Here is a 16,854-nt window from a genome sequence, read left to right on the forward strand (position 1 = left end):
CCACTTGCCAACATTTATTAAAATAACATATTTTATGTTCCATAGACAAAAGAAAGATGTAGAAAACAATGCAGGTGTACATGAGGGTAAATAAATGATAACAGAGTTTTTATTTTTCAGTGAGGTATCTGATGATGATGATTTTGAGGACGGTGATAAAGACAGAAATGGGTAGGTGAGCTGGAAATAGAGGATAAAGAGAACAAACTGACAATTAAAAAGACAACTGTAGTATTTGACACAGAATTAAGTACAAAAACAAATGTCAAAGTGTTGAATAAGAGCACAATAAACTGTGAATGAAACTCAACTCATTATTCAATCTAATATTTCCTTCAATGTAAAAATACAGAAATTATATAAAATTACTTTTATCCACATGACAATGTTTTTTTTATATAAAACATGACAAACGTGTCTATACAGGCTCTCGGTTTGTGTAGACAGAGTTGAAAGCAAAGTAGGAGCTTTTCTGATATGGTAAGTAGCCTACATCCTTAGAAAGACCCTTCAAAAACAGCTATTATTAGCCATCAACATTTGTCACCCAGTTTTCAAGCATCAGGTGAGTATTTATTGTTTTTATGAAATGTGTTTTGAGTTTTTACGTTCTCACAGGAAATTTTAGAACTTAGGGTTGTTCTTAAATGACAGTTTTGATAAACGTTGGGATCATAATATGTAATTTGTCTAGAACATGGATGTTGCTGGTGACTATATGTATAATAAAATAATTAAAAAAAAATTCATACCAGGTTATTTTATTAAATGACCCCTGGACACTCACCAATTTCTAAAAGTCATTAAACTGAATTACAGTCATAAGCCTCCAAGATGATTACATACCTAAATAAAAACCTATTTTATACCACGAACAAGTCTCTCTGTGTATGAATATGTTTGACCTTTTGACCCAGTCCAGGTTCACGCTGAAACACTTCGAAATGGTGTGACGTACCGCGTCAGCTTTCGCAGAAGTCACGTGACTTGGTCTGTTTAACACGAGTCCATTACACTGAATCACGGCTATCATTCAGTTTAGATGCGGTCAGAAGCGACAAATGAGTATGAGGAACCTTTCCTTCATTTGTTGGGTTCTATTACTCGTGGACGGTAAGTCACATTTCTTTTTTATTAATCTATTTTTATTAATATTCAACACTTTCGGTTTCAATATAAGTCGGAATCAGAAAATGAGCATTTTCTGCAATCCTCTGACTTCAATATCTCCAGTGTTTTAATACATACAAACTTGTATTATCTTTTAACAAATAGACGTTGTTGTGATAAATCACACAGGACCAATGTAAGCGTATTTTGAGGGTAAGGTAGTTGTGTGTGTATATGTGTGTTTGGTGATTATAGACACTAGAGGGCGCTGAGCGTCCTTTTTCGCCCCTTAGCTGTTCACTGTAAACCAAGGCTTCTTGGGGCTTATTGCTTTATTTTGTTTAAGCTTAAGATAATATGACATATTTTGCTTCTTTCCGCTATATACAGTCACCACTGTAAAATCCAAATACATTTTCCTTAAATGGACAGCACTGTTGTTTGTGCTGGTGCAGTAAATGGAATTTTGTTAGTGGTTGAAAACTTATTGGTTACTGTTTTAGCAGGATATAGCCTACTAAAGAAAAATAATAATAGGGTGAATTCGGGTAATCTGGGACACACAAACTCCAGTGTGTTTATTTCCTGTTCTAATAAAATTTTGTCAACGGGACTTTTACTATAATTTAGGCATGGATGTCATGTGACTGAAATCACATGACTTCAAGGGGGTGATTCCACAGAAAGGGGCGTGGCACTTGCTTCCCTGGGAATTGCATGACAAGATCAATGACATATGATTCTGACTAGATTCATGTTAAGGACATAAATCTGTCATAAATAAAACAATGTTCCTAATTGTTGTCAAATTATGTTTGTGATCTATTCAAGCAACAAAATATGTATTAAAATGTTGAAAATGTGTTCTAGTTTTTTTTTTTCTTTCAAACATTTATTTTTTATTTTTTGTCCCACATTATCAAATATGATTGAGAATGTGGGACAGCATGCTTTGGGTAATCTGGGACAGTCTTCAAATGGGGGAATATGCATTTAGGGACTTCATAAATCTAATGACAAGGGCTAATATATGCCATAATGAGAAAAAATGGGTGTTAATTCTGGAGGTTATAACATTAGCACAAGTTCGCAGTAGCTAGCAGCTAGCTAAACCAGCTAGCTAGAGAGATGCTACAGAGACTGTATCTGGGAAACGTATTCCAATAGCAAACAAAGGTATGAGGATGAAGTAAACTGTTAATTTAATTTCCCAAATTCCCAGTTAGTTTAGTATATACAACGGTTCAAATCACTGAGCAGGAGGGGGATCTGCGCCCAGGCCAGTTCACAATGTTCTGTTCACACACACACACACACACACACACACACACACACACACACACACAGTCATTAGTCAGCTAAAATATGAAAATATCCATGGCCTTTAATTAACTCAATGAAATGTATTACAAAATACAATGGCACCACAGCGTCAGGAAAAGAGATGGCAACAGAAAGAGCGAGGAAGAGAGAGAGAGGGAAATAAGAGAAATACGAAGATGAGAGTAGAATGAAGGGAGCTATTGGTGATATTGTGTTTGGCATGCATAAAGTATAGTGAATATAGGCTTTTTTAGGCCTAATACATATGTCACAGATTACAAAGTGACCTGTCCCAGAATATCAAATTCAAGCAGATTTTTATTTATTTTTTTGGCACAAAAACACTTAATAGGTGTGGCATGTCTCCTCTGGGCATAATATCTACATTATTTCTTCTGGTGTGGTTAGAAAACATCTTAGGGATTTCAGAAAAGTCTAATGTGTTGATCTAATGTGCTAGATAGATATCGAAATAAATCGCAGAAGTCAAAATTGCAAAATATGTCCCAGATAACCCGAATTCACCCTAATCAAAGTTTGTATAAAAGTGTCTATAATAATGCATTATCATATTTATAGCAAAAGCTGACATCTGAAGCTGTGAAAAGAATCAAATCAGTTCTTGTGTAGTTTTTTTATTCTCTTTTGTTTTCCAGTTTCTCCATCTGGTCATGTCAAAACCAATGATGAATACAACATGGCAAGGATTGAGCAGTATTCTGGCAAAAGTATGTTTTCTCTTCCCTTTCATTTTTATATAATGGATAACGCCTAGCATAGGCCTAGGCCTATTTATGCCTTCCATGCAGGGGCTATGGTTGAAATTTAGTTATACAGTAAATTTGTCTGTGAAAAAAAAAAAAAAAAAAAACATAACAATAGACAGCACAAATATTAATGGTTTCTCTTTGCAATAACACTCCTGTTTGTTCTACAGATGTGTTTGTTGCTGTGGCGGATGGAGTGAAGACGGTGATAGTAATGGAGGGAGATTCTCTCACTTTAAACACTAACGTTACTGAAATAAAGAGAGATGTCACCGTACTGTGGATGTTTGGAGATGATAACTCTATCATAGCTAACATGAATGAAGCAGCTGGAATTTTCTCTGACAATGATAATGAGAGATTCAGAGATAGACTGGAGCTGGACAAACAGACTGGATCTCTCACCATCAGAAACATCAGAACTGAACACACTGGACTTTATCAACTAAAGATCAAGAGCACAACTGAGACATCGAAGAAATTCAGTGTCACTGTCCGTGGTGAGTAACTTGTCTTATAATAATTGTAAACTGATAATTACCTAGATTCAAGATGCAGCATGCAATTTCTGAGAAACGGTGTTGAAAGTGGATCGGACCGAACACCAAAATACTTGTAGCCAATTGGCAGTAGTTGTCTAAATTGTGAGCAAGACATAAATCTCACTTCTCCCCGACAACTTGTGTTTATTTCTAAGGCTGTTATTTACATGATTGATTATTTAGCCTAATTTGTTTCCTTTCTGATCTCAGAAAAGTTTATATGCAATGCAGTGTCACTGTGACAAGGTTTATGCACGCACTGAGAGCTTTATTTATATTAATACTTCTCCCCTGACCAATCAAATAATGGCTTAAATGAACGACTAACAGTAGACTAGGAAAATCTTTAGTCATGGGCAGACCTAGAGATATTAATAAAGACTGTAGATAGAGAGATGGCTGGGAGACATTACAAAAGAGAAAAGGTCAGGGGAATATCACTGGAAAAAGAAGTGTTATGATCAGGAAAAAGCTTTAGGAAGCACGTTGATATTGGAAAAGCTTTCCAGCATTGAAGAGACCTAAGCGGGAAGGCCTGAAAACAGATGCAGAGATTGTATCATTTCTGAAACACTGGTTTTGCTATGCTTCACAGAACCAAGATATGCTGTTGTTGCAATGTTATCAACAGTTTTGGGATCGTTACTCAAAATATGTTATTTATTACTCGTTGTTACTTTCAAAAGTAATAGTACTTATTACTTTCTGGCAACTGTAATTAGGTACACTACTAGTTACATTACTTTTCTTTCACACCCCACAGTTGTTGTAATTGCGTATCTTCCCCACAAAATTCTGACTGCAATCCAATGTTTTAGTAACATTTTATTTTAAGACTGATAATGACGTTTAAGTAAAAGTGTTGTATTATTCTCATTAATTGTGTAGCTTGAAGCTAATTGTAGCTATAATTTCTCTGTTAACCATATACAATTATATTTCATTATGTATTTTATCAAAATAAATCACATAATTTCATTTTCAATTTTCATTTCATTTTCTAATACTATTTATATCATATATTTATATATGTGGGTGGGCAAGCCATGTAATGCCAGAGTAAACTAATGCCACAACTTACAAATCGATATTCAGATCATCTTTTCTCCTAAAAAAAAAAATCTATGTAATTGCAATATTTCCATCCCCTGAATGCAAGATTTTCCATATTCCAAGCTTGCCTGCTGCACTGATGGCTTCATGTGCCTGTCAAGTCATGAAAATTATGAAAATAAATCTAGGAATTATTGGATTGTTGGATTTCAAATCAGTAGGGGTTGATTTAGAGAGCTGTTTTAGAGATGGTAACTGTAATATTATTAGTGAAATCATTTTAGTAATAAGATACACTAATAGTTACAGCAAAAAGTAATTATTACTTTAAATAGTTACTGCCCGACACTGGTTATCAATAGTAACAGGACAGTTTCAAGTGTCAGTATTTGTCTGGAGCTTGTGTGCTGTGTGCAAACTCTTGCTTGTATTCACATTCATTTTTTCAATTCATGTTAAAGAGGCATCCACACTCTCATTACGTGTTTGTGCATTTTGGGGAAGGAGCAATGAAGGTGTTAATTAATTAATTAAATTCATTCAAGACTATATTCAGTGTTTCTCAGAAATCGCTTGGTGCACCTTTAATTGTTTGAGAACAGTTTAGGTACTGTGAAATGATCAGGTGTCACCTTTATAGTTTGATTTGGATTTTTCATCTGTAAAATAAATAGTTAAAAATAAAAACAGCGAATGGCAAAGACATTCAGAGTACAGTGTGATTATTTTGAGCTAAACTTGTAATAGACAAATTGTAATACAAATAATATTATCGGGTAGAATAGAACTTTAAAACTAACTTTGACACCAGAAATGCATTCTAAATAAGATTTCAGAGATTTATTTTATAAAAATTTTCAATTCAGGTCATTTTAACTTTTCACATATGTATGAAAAGCCACTTCAAAAGATGAATAGGTAGGACGAGAGAGTTAATAGACTCAATGCAATCCAGCCACGCAGTATGGTAATGTTCACCACTTAGTAGCAAGTACTGTATACAAGCTGAAAACTGTTCATGTGTTTGTTGCTGTGACAGATGATGTGCAGTCAGTGTCACTGCTGGAGGGAGATTCAGTCACTCTACAGACTGGTGTTACTAAAATACAGAGAGATGATCGGATACTGTGGAAGTTTGGAGATCAAGGCACCCTCATTGCTGACTTAACCTGTTAACAGTCGCCCCCACTAGTTGAGCTCAAACACAAACATGACATACACCAACTAAAACAGTCACAGTTCATGAACCCTCTGGACTACAGACATAACTGAGGGCTCTTTAGAAAGGTACTAGTTAAGAGTTTGTTGCTCAAGTATCCACAATTATTATTGCAGTGTAGACATAAATTAAGAGAAGCTTAACTATTTTGACAAGTAATAGTTAATTTATTTGCATTAAAGATATTTAGGAGTAAATGTATGAAAATGTGTCAGAGCAACTTAAAAAGCAATGAAGACAAAGCCACAATTCTGACCAAGTTATAAATCAAATTAGAAGATGGAGACACTGAAAATTAGGTTCATCTAAACTTTTAAATGGTGCTCTTAATACAAGTATTTTGAAAATAGCTGTAACTCGCATTCAGTTCAGGCTCCAATTCTCATATGGAACACCCACTTTTTTACCACCTAATCAGTTTGGATGTATAAAATCAGGTCGTGTCCAATTTTGTTCACCATTGGATATCCTATTTCACTTAGCAATGCACCAAATTGGATGAAAATCAGTTGCAATAAAATGGGTTGCAAAATTGTTTCACATTGACTTTAAGAATTAAAAGTAATGTGTTCTCAGTGTTAAAATATCTTTTTTTATCTCCCAGTTTAATAAGCAGAGTCATCTCTAAGTGAGACAATCATACATTTTACTGAAAGGGGTGGTATGACATTGTGCTGATATCAAAACCTGTTTGAGCATCACAATCAGATTGACAAAGCAACATTGACTCACCCGCTGGATTGAGATTAGGGCAGGACTAAATGTTTTACTAGCCAATGGAAGATGAGGGGAGTGCTCGAAAAACCTGTTCCAATACAGTTACTAAAATTTACTATTTTTTTTATGATACCAGTGGCCTACGAATTACACAAGGTAAATTTAGTAAGAATAAAAACATTAAGATTCTCAATTACAAATGCTATGCTTAAAAATCTACATATGGCTAACTGAGGAATCTAAACAATCCATATAATTCTCTGTAATCATTTGTTGGCTGTGTTTTACACCCATCAAAAATTGAATAAGCGTTACATTGACTGACTGTGCATAGTGAATAGCATAGCATTTTTGGAGGTTACACTGTTAGAATGTTTTGAATCACTGACCAATCAGTGCTGCAGAAAAAAACGCAGATAGCAGGGTTATTCTGTTCGTAAGACTCTAACAAATATAATAATATAGGGTTTTATTACTGAAAAAACCTCAGAGTGCAACATTTAATGTACAATAAAAAAATAAGTGTAATTCTCCCTCGAGAAATATTACATAATCAAAACAAATGTCACATCAATATTTGTCTTAAATTTCTAAATTTTAAACTAAAAAGTCTAACTGATTTTGTCTTCAGATAGTTATCATGAACACTACACCGATGTTTGCATGATTGAATTTATCTGTCATCGTCACTGGACAAAAACCGTTCAGAACGCCCCGTTTCAATGTTGCGTGTATTTATACGAACTCCTAATACAAATGAAAAAGATAGTATTGTTATAATATCACGATCATAGATTTAGAATCCTGAGCCTTTAAACTGTCGAATGACATATTGTAAGTCTATATTACTTAAGACTTTGATGGTAAAATCATTCAGCAAATGTAAACTTACAAACCTCGGAACCATCGATGGTCTCGAGCAAGTTAATGGATTAAATGGCACTACTGATGCTAAATGGAAAAACATGATCAAACTGAATGATCATACTGGAGACCTCACCATCAGAAATATCCAAACTGAACACTCTGGAGACTATGATTTGGAGATCAACAACAGCAGCATGATCTTACACAGGAAAATCCATATTGCAGTTAGTGGTGAGTGGCTCAAACTTTTCTATCATGCATTGTTTTGTTTTTTTTATGAATCTGTTGGGTTCTACAATTATCAAATTATCATTTTTTTATGGTAACCCTACCGTTCCGAGAACAGTTTAAATGCTCAGATTCACACCTTATTTCGCATTAATGCAGACAAAAATGTATTATTAAATGTACAGTCAACAGTGGGCATTTTATTTTCCTTAACTGGCAATCACAATTTCTCAGCATTATTATTCAGGTGTAAATGACAGTAGCTAGCTTACAGGATATTTCACCTAAAACGTGAAATGTCTGTCATCATTTATGCACCCTCATGCCATTCCAAATAGGTATTACTTTCCTCCTTCTGTGGAACATTAAAGAACATTTGAGCTTATTTTTGTTTACCAGAAGAATGTAAGTCATACAGATTTAGAATGACAAGAGGTTGAGAAAATGATTACATCATTTTCAATTTTGGGTGAACTATTATAAAAAATGATGTGATATTTCAATGCGACACAATGAAGGATTCCTTTGTGCGTCAGTCACCCCCCGGAGGATGGGCAACTTTTGAGTTGGATGCGTATTATCAAATCAACAGTCATCAACAGTGGTGACATTAGGGTCCTTTTGAAATGAGCAAGATTTCTTTGCCTCTGTCAACATATAATGTCTTCAATAGCAGGACTACATAATTCATATCTTTGCTGATCTATTACAGAGCTCCCCCCGAGTTCACATTGGCAGACAACTGGTCCAGTGTTGGCAGTCATTGTTGGGATCTTAATCGTGATTGTAATCGTAATCAGTATTGGGTTCAAGAACGGTTGGTTTAAAGTATGTTGGCCATGCAAGAAGAGTAAGTAAAATTAGTATAATTCAAGCATGATATTCAGTGTCAACCTGACATATTCAAATGACAGAAAATGTTTGGTTAATAGGGGGAAGCTAGAGATTTTTTTGACTTGATTGGTGGTAAATTAATGAGTAGTTTTTTCAACTGGAGTCCATTGGTTCTGACTCGGCATTAAATGCTTAAACAAACAGCTCAATGTTTCGATCAGTCACAGAGCCAGAGTTTTAGAAATGAACCTATTGACAGCTTATTACTTATAGTCATCTCTGCATATTGAACTGGGATAAGTATTTTAACATCAAAACACTGCACACATCTCCTTTGCAGTCTCATGTGTATTGATTTTACCATTTGAGTTCACCTGTTAGTAAAAAAAATAAAAAATTAATTCATAAAGGAAAAAAGGACCCAAATGGAAATGAACCAAGTTTAATAACTGTTAAATTGTCACTGTATATTTTGCAGCTTTTTTTGTAAGTTTCTTTGGGTTTGTGCAGCTGTAGTATTAACAATACATGTAGATCAGCACTATTTATCTGTCTCCTTTGTAACTCTTGTGATTCTTTTCTGTGTTTTATTATAGGTGGTGAAACATACTGAGTGTGACACGATGCAGCGGTTGAACAGCGATGACCAACAGCAGTCGGTACACATTAATAGAGTTTGAAAATCAGCCATTTTGCACTGTAAAAAGGATTTAAGACTTTAATTTTATCTGAAAAAAGAAAAATAGGGAAAGGTGCTTTAATTTATTATAAAGTTGATGCTTGTCATTCAGATTCATTCATTATCTGCAAACAGATAAGGTTCTTTTTTTTTATTATTATTATTTGTTTGACAAATTTTTGTATAGAAATTTAAATGTCATTATTTTGTACTTTTTTGGTAGTTTGACAATTATTATTTTACAGAGCCCCTAAATGGACATGAAGGAAGAAAAAAAAAATAGATGAGAGGAAAAACAAAGTCAATGCATTTGTGCTCTTTCACAAATGTTTTGCTTTCTTACAAAAAAACGTATTTGTGTTCCCCGAGAATTTTTATATTTGCTCACAAAATGTTTGTGCAATGTTTCTCGGGGGAATGCAAAAGTTTAGTGAGGGAACGCAACATATTTTGTTTTTTGTCCCATGCCATTGTTTTTCCACTACTATCCCTTTAGGAGCTCCATACAAAATTACATTGAAAATATGAGATTTAAAATTCTTTTAAAACATGGAAATCAAAAGCATTTGAAAAGTGTTGAAATTATCATGTTAACTAATTTGTAGACAAAGTCAGCAAGACAAAGCATCAGTAGCATCAAAGGAGGAGCATGAACAAGATCATTCTCAAATCATGTATAATCAAAAATAGTGTACTGTCAGTGCATCTACTGTGCTATGATTAATGTATGATGTAATTTACTGTATGCTCAGTAAGGCATACATATGTATTCATACTACATCCAGCATGTTGACATTGTCATGCTGTGGTGCCTGCAGATATGGCTGTATACTATGAGTGCTCCAACTGACTTGAGAAACATTTTCCCTGAGAGTATTTCAACAAATATGTCGTGTGTCCAGTATTTCTGACATCTGTTCAGAATTGGGGTATGTTTACATGACAACTCAGAAAAGTTATCCTGCATTATGCATGCCAGGCCAGTAGTTGGTGATGCCGCTTTGTAAAGAAACACTACACGTTTGATTTGTTTGGACTGCTTTCTCACTGATTAGTTCTCTAGAATATAAAATGTATGCTGCAGAATTAAGGTTCATCTTCATTGGAATTACTGGAATAACCAAGCTTGTTCATTAGAACATGGTGTCCGCATACTTGCTGCTGTATATATTCCAAATATATTATATTATATCTTTCTTCTGTGTTGTTCTGTCCAGTGTGATCCAGTGCCGGATTGGTTGTCAAGTATGCTGAATTGTACTGTGTATATATACACTACTAATAAAAATAAAAAAAGTTGATCATTTGAATAATTATTCTATAGCAGACACGCAGAATTAATTTTTACATAATTTATTTCTAATTTATATACAGTAAATGCACAAATATCATGAAGATAGTAACATTTATATAATAACAAAAACGTTTAAACAAGCCCAGTTATAGAATTGCGTGACTGAGTGGAAATTTAAAAACTTGGTTGGGCAACATAATCTTGTTATGGTTCATGATTCAATTTAAACAAAATATTTGTAAATTCAGAACAATTCACAGTGAATCATAATGAAATTTTAATAGATGTCAGATGTTTTGTGGTGAAATCATGCAACCTGCTTATACCCTACTGAGGGTTATGTGTAGGGCAAAAAACAACAGCACTTGTGCAGCTGTTACAATTCCTGTGAAATGTGTAATTTAATGTTACCAGTGCTATGGCAATGTTCTTGTTATTATTATTTTATTTTATTGATTTTTTTTACCATGCAAATAAAGCTACTTGAATCTTAATAATAATAAAAATTCTTGCTCAGCTATGCAGACTAGTTTAACATGTAGTTTCATGTGTTGTTTTTGGACCGGTGACAGTCTTGGCACTTTTTTTCTGAGTGTGAGACTAATGTCCCTAACGCTAATGGTGCTAAACGTGTCATTCTTTTACACCATTATAAAATTTGCAGTTGATTTTAAATTCTATTCCTTGTAAGCATTTAGCATTTAAAAAGTATAATCTACCATTATCATTGTGAAAAAGAAAATACATTTGATCTTTTATTTATAAAAAAAAAAAAAAAAACAGAACACTTGAATGATCCATCATTGATGTGTCTCCTGTTCAACCCTTCTGGTTTTGATGTCATAAACTAGCACAATGAAAGCAGCCACAGCAGCCAGACCCACCAGAGCAGTGACGACCAATCGGATCACAACTTCAGTCCCTCCATCATAATGGACTTCATCTGAAAAGGGAACTTAAGCACAGGAAACAACATTTTCCAACTCAGTAAATATACACTAATATCACAATAAAGCTAATAATACACAATAACTGCTAACATACCTGAACACAAACGACAGAGATCGGTAATGCAGACATGTCTGGTCTGGTTGCTGATGGGATTGTTGAGCACACAGCTGTAGGTGTTTTTCTCCTGATATTCCACCTCCAGAGGTAGAGAGAGACTGATCCTGAAATCAGACACACTGATGCTGGACAATAAACTGTTTCCTTTGTACCAGGAGAGAGTCACATGACTCACATTTACCACTGAACACAGCAGTGAACATTTTGAGCCTGATGAACACTGTGAAATGTCACTGGTAACGACAGGAATGGATAGTGGAGCTGCAACACATGGAATAAGATGAAACCTGAGTACATTAAGAGGTACAAGAGAAATGTTTTATCCTTAGTGTTTTGAGTGTTGCATAAGTAAAGTGGGAGCAGTCTTAAATGTATCTGTAAATTCAAATATTAAAACAATCCTGAAATATCACTATTATGAGAATGATGTAGTAGCCTACTGTTTACATTATGAACATGAAGAGGACATAAGGACCACAAAACCAGTCTTAAGTCGCTGGGGTACATGTGTAGCAATAGCCAAAAATACACTGTATGGGTCAAAATTATTGATTTTTCTTTTATGCCAAAAATCATTAGGATATTAAGTAAAGATCATGTTCCATGAAGATATTTAGTAAATTTCTTACCGTAAATGTATCAAAACTTCATTTTTGATTAGTAATATGCTAAGAACTTAATTTGGACAACCTTAAAGGCGATTTTCTCAATATTTAGATATTTTTGCACCCTCAGATTTTCAAATAGTTGTATCTCAGCCAAATATTGTCCGATCCTAACAAACCATACATCAATGGAAAGCTTATCTATTCAGCTTTCAGATGATGTATACATCTCAATTTCGAAAAATTGACACTTAAGACTGGTTTTGTCGTCCAGGGTCACATATTATACTCTACTCACCATAAACAGTAACACTGAATCTCTTGATTGACTCCCTATTACTAATAATGGTACTCAATTTATATTCTCCGGTGTCTGTTATTCTGGTGTCTTTGATTGTGAGAGATCCGTTTCTGTCCAGCTTCAGTCTGTCCTCGAATCTCACATTATCATGATAGGTGGGGTTTCCCATAATAACGTTAGCTATGCGCATGTCGTTAAATCTCCACTCGATCACATTCTTCTGCTCTGTTTCTGAAGCATTAGAGTCCAGAGTGACAGCATCTCCTACCATCACCCACACTTCATGTGACTCGACATCAAACACACCTGCAGAACAAAATTAAACGACGTAAATATTTAAACGTTAATGATAATTTTAAAATAAAATTATTTCCATAGATTTATAACTTACCAATCAGACACAACAAAAAGAACAAAAATGTGCGAATCATTTTCGTAAAGCTTCAGAAAACTGAAACTCACGTGACATTATTTTAAGGTAATTAATATGTTCATTTTGCCTAAAGCTGTAAAGTTTTGAGCCTAACATAGAAACCCTACAGAACTGACAGTCTGCGCGGTGTGCGCGCTCTTGTGCGCGCGCTTGTGGGCATGATCTCGTCCAGGCGGCAACACGTGGTGACGTAAGCATCTGTTCAACCAATAGACTTTTAGAGAGGCTGGTTTCGGAAGTAAGCTTAGGCTACACTGCAAAAAATGCTTTTCTTACTTAGATTTTTTGTCTTGTTTCCAGCCAAAATATCTAAAAATTCTTATATCAAGAAGGAAGTAAAAATTATTGTCTTCTTTTCAGAAAAAAAAAAAAAAAAAGAAACAAGTCAAAATTAAGTGGGTTTTTGTTTTTGTTTCCAGCAAAAACTCACTTAATTTTTACTTGTTTTTTTTTCTGAAAACAAGACAATAATTTTTACTTGTCTAGAAAATCCTTATTGATATAAGAATGTTTAGATATTTTGGCTGGAAACAAGACAAAAAATCTAAGTAAGAAAAGCATTTTTTGCAGTGTATTGCCAAGTTCGTGTTTTTTGTTTTGTTTTGTTTTGTTTTTTGCCGGGTTGTGGCTGAAGGAATACAGCTGCGGCGGCAAAGTAATAATAAATTAAATTAGCTAAGATTGTGTTTCATTAACGTCTAACGTTACACCCATCCCTTACAATAATGTAAATACAGTCTTTATTGTTGTTCAGCCTGACAAAAATTACACAAGATTGATGTGCACCGCAGCTGTATCCCATCCATTTTCTCGCGGAAAGGGGCTGCTTGTAAACTTACAACGGGTTGACATTTTTTTCTCCTCGTTATAAAGGTTTGACATATTGCATACATTCTAATTGACTTTGTAATTGCATCCAACTTTAATTGTCCATTAGGCTATTACATAGGATATAGGCCTACAGAATGTGGTTACGGATCTAATTGGTCTCCATCCGATTTAGTCAGAATTGCCAACTTCAATCCGTTGATTGTGACTATTTAGACACTTCTAAAAGTGAAAATTATACTGAATTTTATGTTCTCATTAGGCTATTGAGTTTATATGTAATGTATGCATTTAGCATGTTTGCAGAATGAATAACAAGCACACCACCACCACCATGATGTTCTTACCATGCAAGTAACATTTTTTTCAATTGATGACCATTCAAAGACATTGGTATATTCTGAAACAAAAAAAAAAAACAAAAACAAAAAAACAACAACAACAAAAAACCATTTCCAAGCAATGCTTAATTTGCAAATATTTTATTATTTTTTAAGTAGCCTATATGCATAATAAGTTGAAAAGAGATCCTTTTTAATGTGTATTATTTAATTTAGATTTATAATACTCTATTATACCACACTGTTTGTATGGGAACAAAATCAATTAAAATTTTTTGATTATTATTGTAAAATAATTAATAATCTGGTGTGATGTACCACTGTTGAGAAATTCCCTACTATGAATCTTTTGTGTAGAGTGAAAATCTGACTTTAAACATTATTCATCAGTCAACCGCACACATGCAATAGTAAACAGGAGCAAGACATTTGTCCACCCAACAAAAGCCACATTCATTTGGATCATTTTCTGCCACTAAACTGGCCTGACTCAGACCACAGCAGGTTTCACTTTGACTCAGAAACTGAGCTGCTAGAGCGTCAAGAGCATACCGTGCAATCAATGTTTTATCTTGCAAGAGAGAGAGAAAGAGAAAAAAAAACTTTGTTTGACTGTTTTTATTCCACAGTAAAGCTGCTTTGAGGGAAGTCATATCATGTGATTCATGTTAGCAAGACGCTTTATATGCATTAAGCATACAAGGTCAGACATCAAAGGAAAAAAAGGTAAACATTTTTGTGATTGGTCAGTATTTTTCAGTTCTTTATTTCAATTCTCATATCACTTTTTCATCACTTTGAATTTCAATAGTCCAAACAAACCAGAACTGTAATTGTTTAGAATTAATGTTTTAATATTAAGATTCTGTACTCACTAAATGTAAGTCATCTTAAAAGGAAATCTGTTCTCTGATCTGAAGCTCATGTTTGCAGATAGTCTCAGTTCTTGTGGTTTATTTTGAGCATCTCCTGTTCACTGCGGTTACAGACCCTGTCTAGGGAACAACAGCATTAACAAAACATTTCCGTTATTTCCAAACCTATCCAGCCAAACCTCTCTATCAATGGTATATTAGTATGTACTGTATATATCAGGGCTCAAAAGAGCTTTGTGTTGTTATTTTGATTTCTCATTTCATACTGGCTGAACTTTATTTTTTGTCGCTTTGAGTTCCAGTAGACCACATCCTGTAGAGAGTTTGACAGAATCTGTCTGAGCAAACATAAACTGACCGTTATTGTTCTGTGCACAATTTAATGTAAATGTGTATTTAGAGGGATTTTAAAATCCCTTGTGTTTGGTCTGCCCAATATTTAATGTCATGAGACAAAGGTTATTATCAGGACAAACTCTTAAGGACTTGTTTTATAAGATGGACCCAGATCTGTATTGTGTATTGTTTTTCTAATGTATAATCTCTGGTTGCCATGAAATAGCCTGTGAAGCTGATGTGGCAATAAACATAAATCAAGTAAGTAAAATTCTGATTGTGTATTCACTCCATTTTAGTATTTAATTCAGCACTTTGCATGACATTCTGCACTCTTTTTTCTAACAATAGCCTACATTATTTATCAAGGAAACTGAACATGGTTTATGACTTAATTTTTTGTGTAATTTTGTGCACTTTTGTTATTTTTGTTGTGTCTTATTATGTTTGGTTATTTCTAATCATATTTAGTAACTGCACTGCATTCAAACACATCTCAGATTGCAGGGTATGAAACAGATAACGCTCCTAGCGCCCTCTAGTGACTAAACATGAAAACATACCTTTCATCTTCAAGAAAACAGTTTGAGAAGATAAGAGCTTTGTGATATGGCCCGCTATCTTTCTGAAAGTAGCACAGTTAGCACAAGATGAGTGCACTGTGGTCATAAATGGATGGACATGGACAGCATCTATACTCAGGTAGGCTGTGCCATTTAAATGATGTTCAATTGGTACAAAGAGGCCCAAAGTGTGCCTAGAATGTACCCCATACCATTACACCAGCAGCAGCAGCTTGAACCATTGATTCAAGGCAAGATGGATCCATGCTTTCATGTTGTTTGCTCCAAATTCTGACCCTACCGTCTGAATGTTGCAGCAGAAATTGGGACTCGTTCGCCTGGGCAACCTTTTTCCAGTCATTTATGATCCAATTTTGATGGAATTGTAGATTCAGTTTCCCGCTCTTAGCTGACAGGAATGGCACTCGATGTGGTCTTCTGCTGTTGTATGTGTTGTGCATTCAGATATGCTCTTCTGCATACCTCAGTTTTGTCTTTTTCACAGTATTTCACATATGGGTCATTCTACAGAAACGTCCACTTTTGGTATGGCAAAATGTCTTAATTTTTTTTTTTTTTTTACATTTAAACTTAGACCACATTATTAGATTACCTTTTGACTTTATGAATACATATAAATGATAGCTTAATTTTGTTAGTTTTTTTTAGCTTTTTTGTGCAATTATTTCAAGACCACATGTATCATTTTTTGTCACTGGTGTTACCTTCTTTAGCAATATTAAAAGTTTTTATGAAATATTATTTCTAAAAAAAATGTCAGCACATGTAGTCAGATTTACAGAAAAATAATGAAAATGCAAGAAATAAGGAGATTATGTGTTATTTATTTAATGTGACAGACAAAAACAGT

The 16,854-nt window shown here is 34.3% G+C and overlaps 2 protein-coding genes across 3 annotated transcripts; one reads left to right on the forward strand and one right to left on the reverse strand.

Annotated features, from left to right (window-relative positions):
- The first annotated feature begins 954 nt into the window (after positions 1-954).
- Positions 955-10,534, forward strand: LOC131530619 (uncharacterized). Of its 2 annotated transcripts, XM_058760982.1 has the most exons (7): positions 955-1,113; positions 3,090-3,161; positions 3,371-3,700; positions 5,835-5,959; positions 7,664-7,829; positions 8,539-8,676; positions 9,257-10,534. In XM_058760982.1, exons 1-7 carry the CDS (start codon positions 1,062-1,064, stop codon positions 9,271-9,273), a joined length of 900 nt encoding a protein of 299 aa, XP_058616965.1. In that variant the 5' UTR covers positions 955-1,061; the 3' UTR covers positions 9,274-10,534. The 2 variants fall into 2 exon arrangements, with proteins under 2 accessions (XP_058616965.1, XP_058616966.1); XM_058760983.1 differs by lacking the exon at positions 8,539-8,676.
- Positions 10,535-11,306: 772 nt separating this feature from the next.
- LOC131530620 (SLAM family member 5-like) lies at positions 11,307-13,169 on the reverse strand. The gene is made up of 4 exons (XM_058760984.1): positions 12,999-13,169; positions 12,605-12,913; positions 11,678-11,962; positions 11,307-11,588 (listed from the first exon to the last, which is right to left on the reverse strand). Exons 1-4 carry the CDS (start codon positions 13,036-13,038, stop codon positions 11,434-11,436), a joined length of 789 nt encoding a protein of 262 aa, XP_058616967.1. The 5' UTR covers positions 13,039-13,169; the 3' UTR covers positions 11,307-11,433.
- Between the last annotated feature and the right edge of the window lie 3,685 nt (positions 13,170-16,854).

Source organism: Onychostoma macrolepis, chromosome 22 (genome assembly GCF_012432095.1).
Source record: "Onychostoma macrolepis isolate SWU-2019 chromosome 22, ASM1243209v1, whole genome shotgun sequence".
NCBI lineage: Eukaryota > Metazoa > Chordata > Actinopteri > Cypriniformes > Cyprinidae > Onychostoma > Onychostoma macrolepis.

Coding starts and splice junctions, on each gene's coding strand:
- LOC131530619 (XM_058760982.1), top strand. CDS start 1,062: ATGAGTATGAGGAACCTTTCCTTCATTTGTTGGGTTCTATTACTCGTG. Junction 5,960..7,663: donor AAGGCACCCTCATTGCTGAC/TTAACCTGTTAA, acceptor CAAGTTAATGGA/TTAAATGGCACTACTGATGC. Junction 7,830..8,538: donor AATCCATATTGCAGTTAGTG/GTGAGTGGCTCA, acceptor GATCTATTACAG/AGCTCCCCCCGAGTTCACAT.
- LOC131530620 (XM_058760984.1), bottom strand. CDS start 13,038: ATGATTCGCACATTTTTGTTCTTTTTGTTGTGTCTGATTG. Junction 12,914..12,998: donor CTTTTTGTTGTGTCTGATTG/GTAAGTTATAAA, acceptor TTTGTTCTGCAG/GTGTGTTTGATGTCGAGTCA. Junction 11,589..11,677: donor TCTCTGTCGTTTGTGTTCAG/GTATGTTAGCAG, acceptor CCTGTGCTTAAG/TTCCCTTTTCAGATGAAGTC.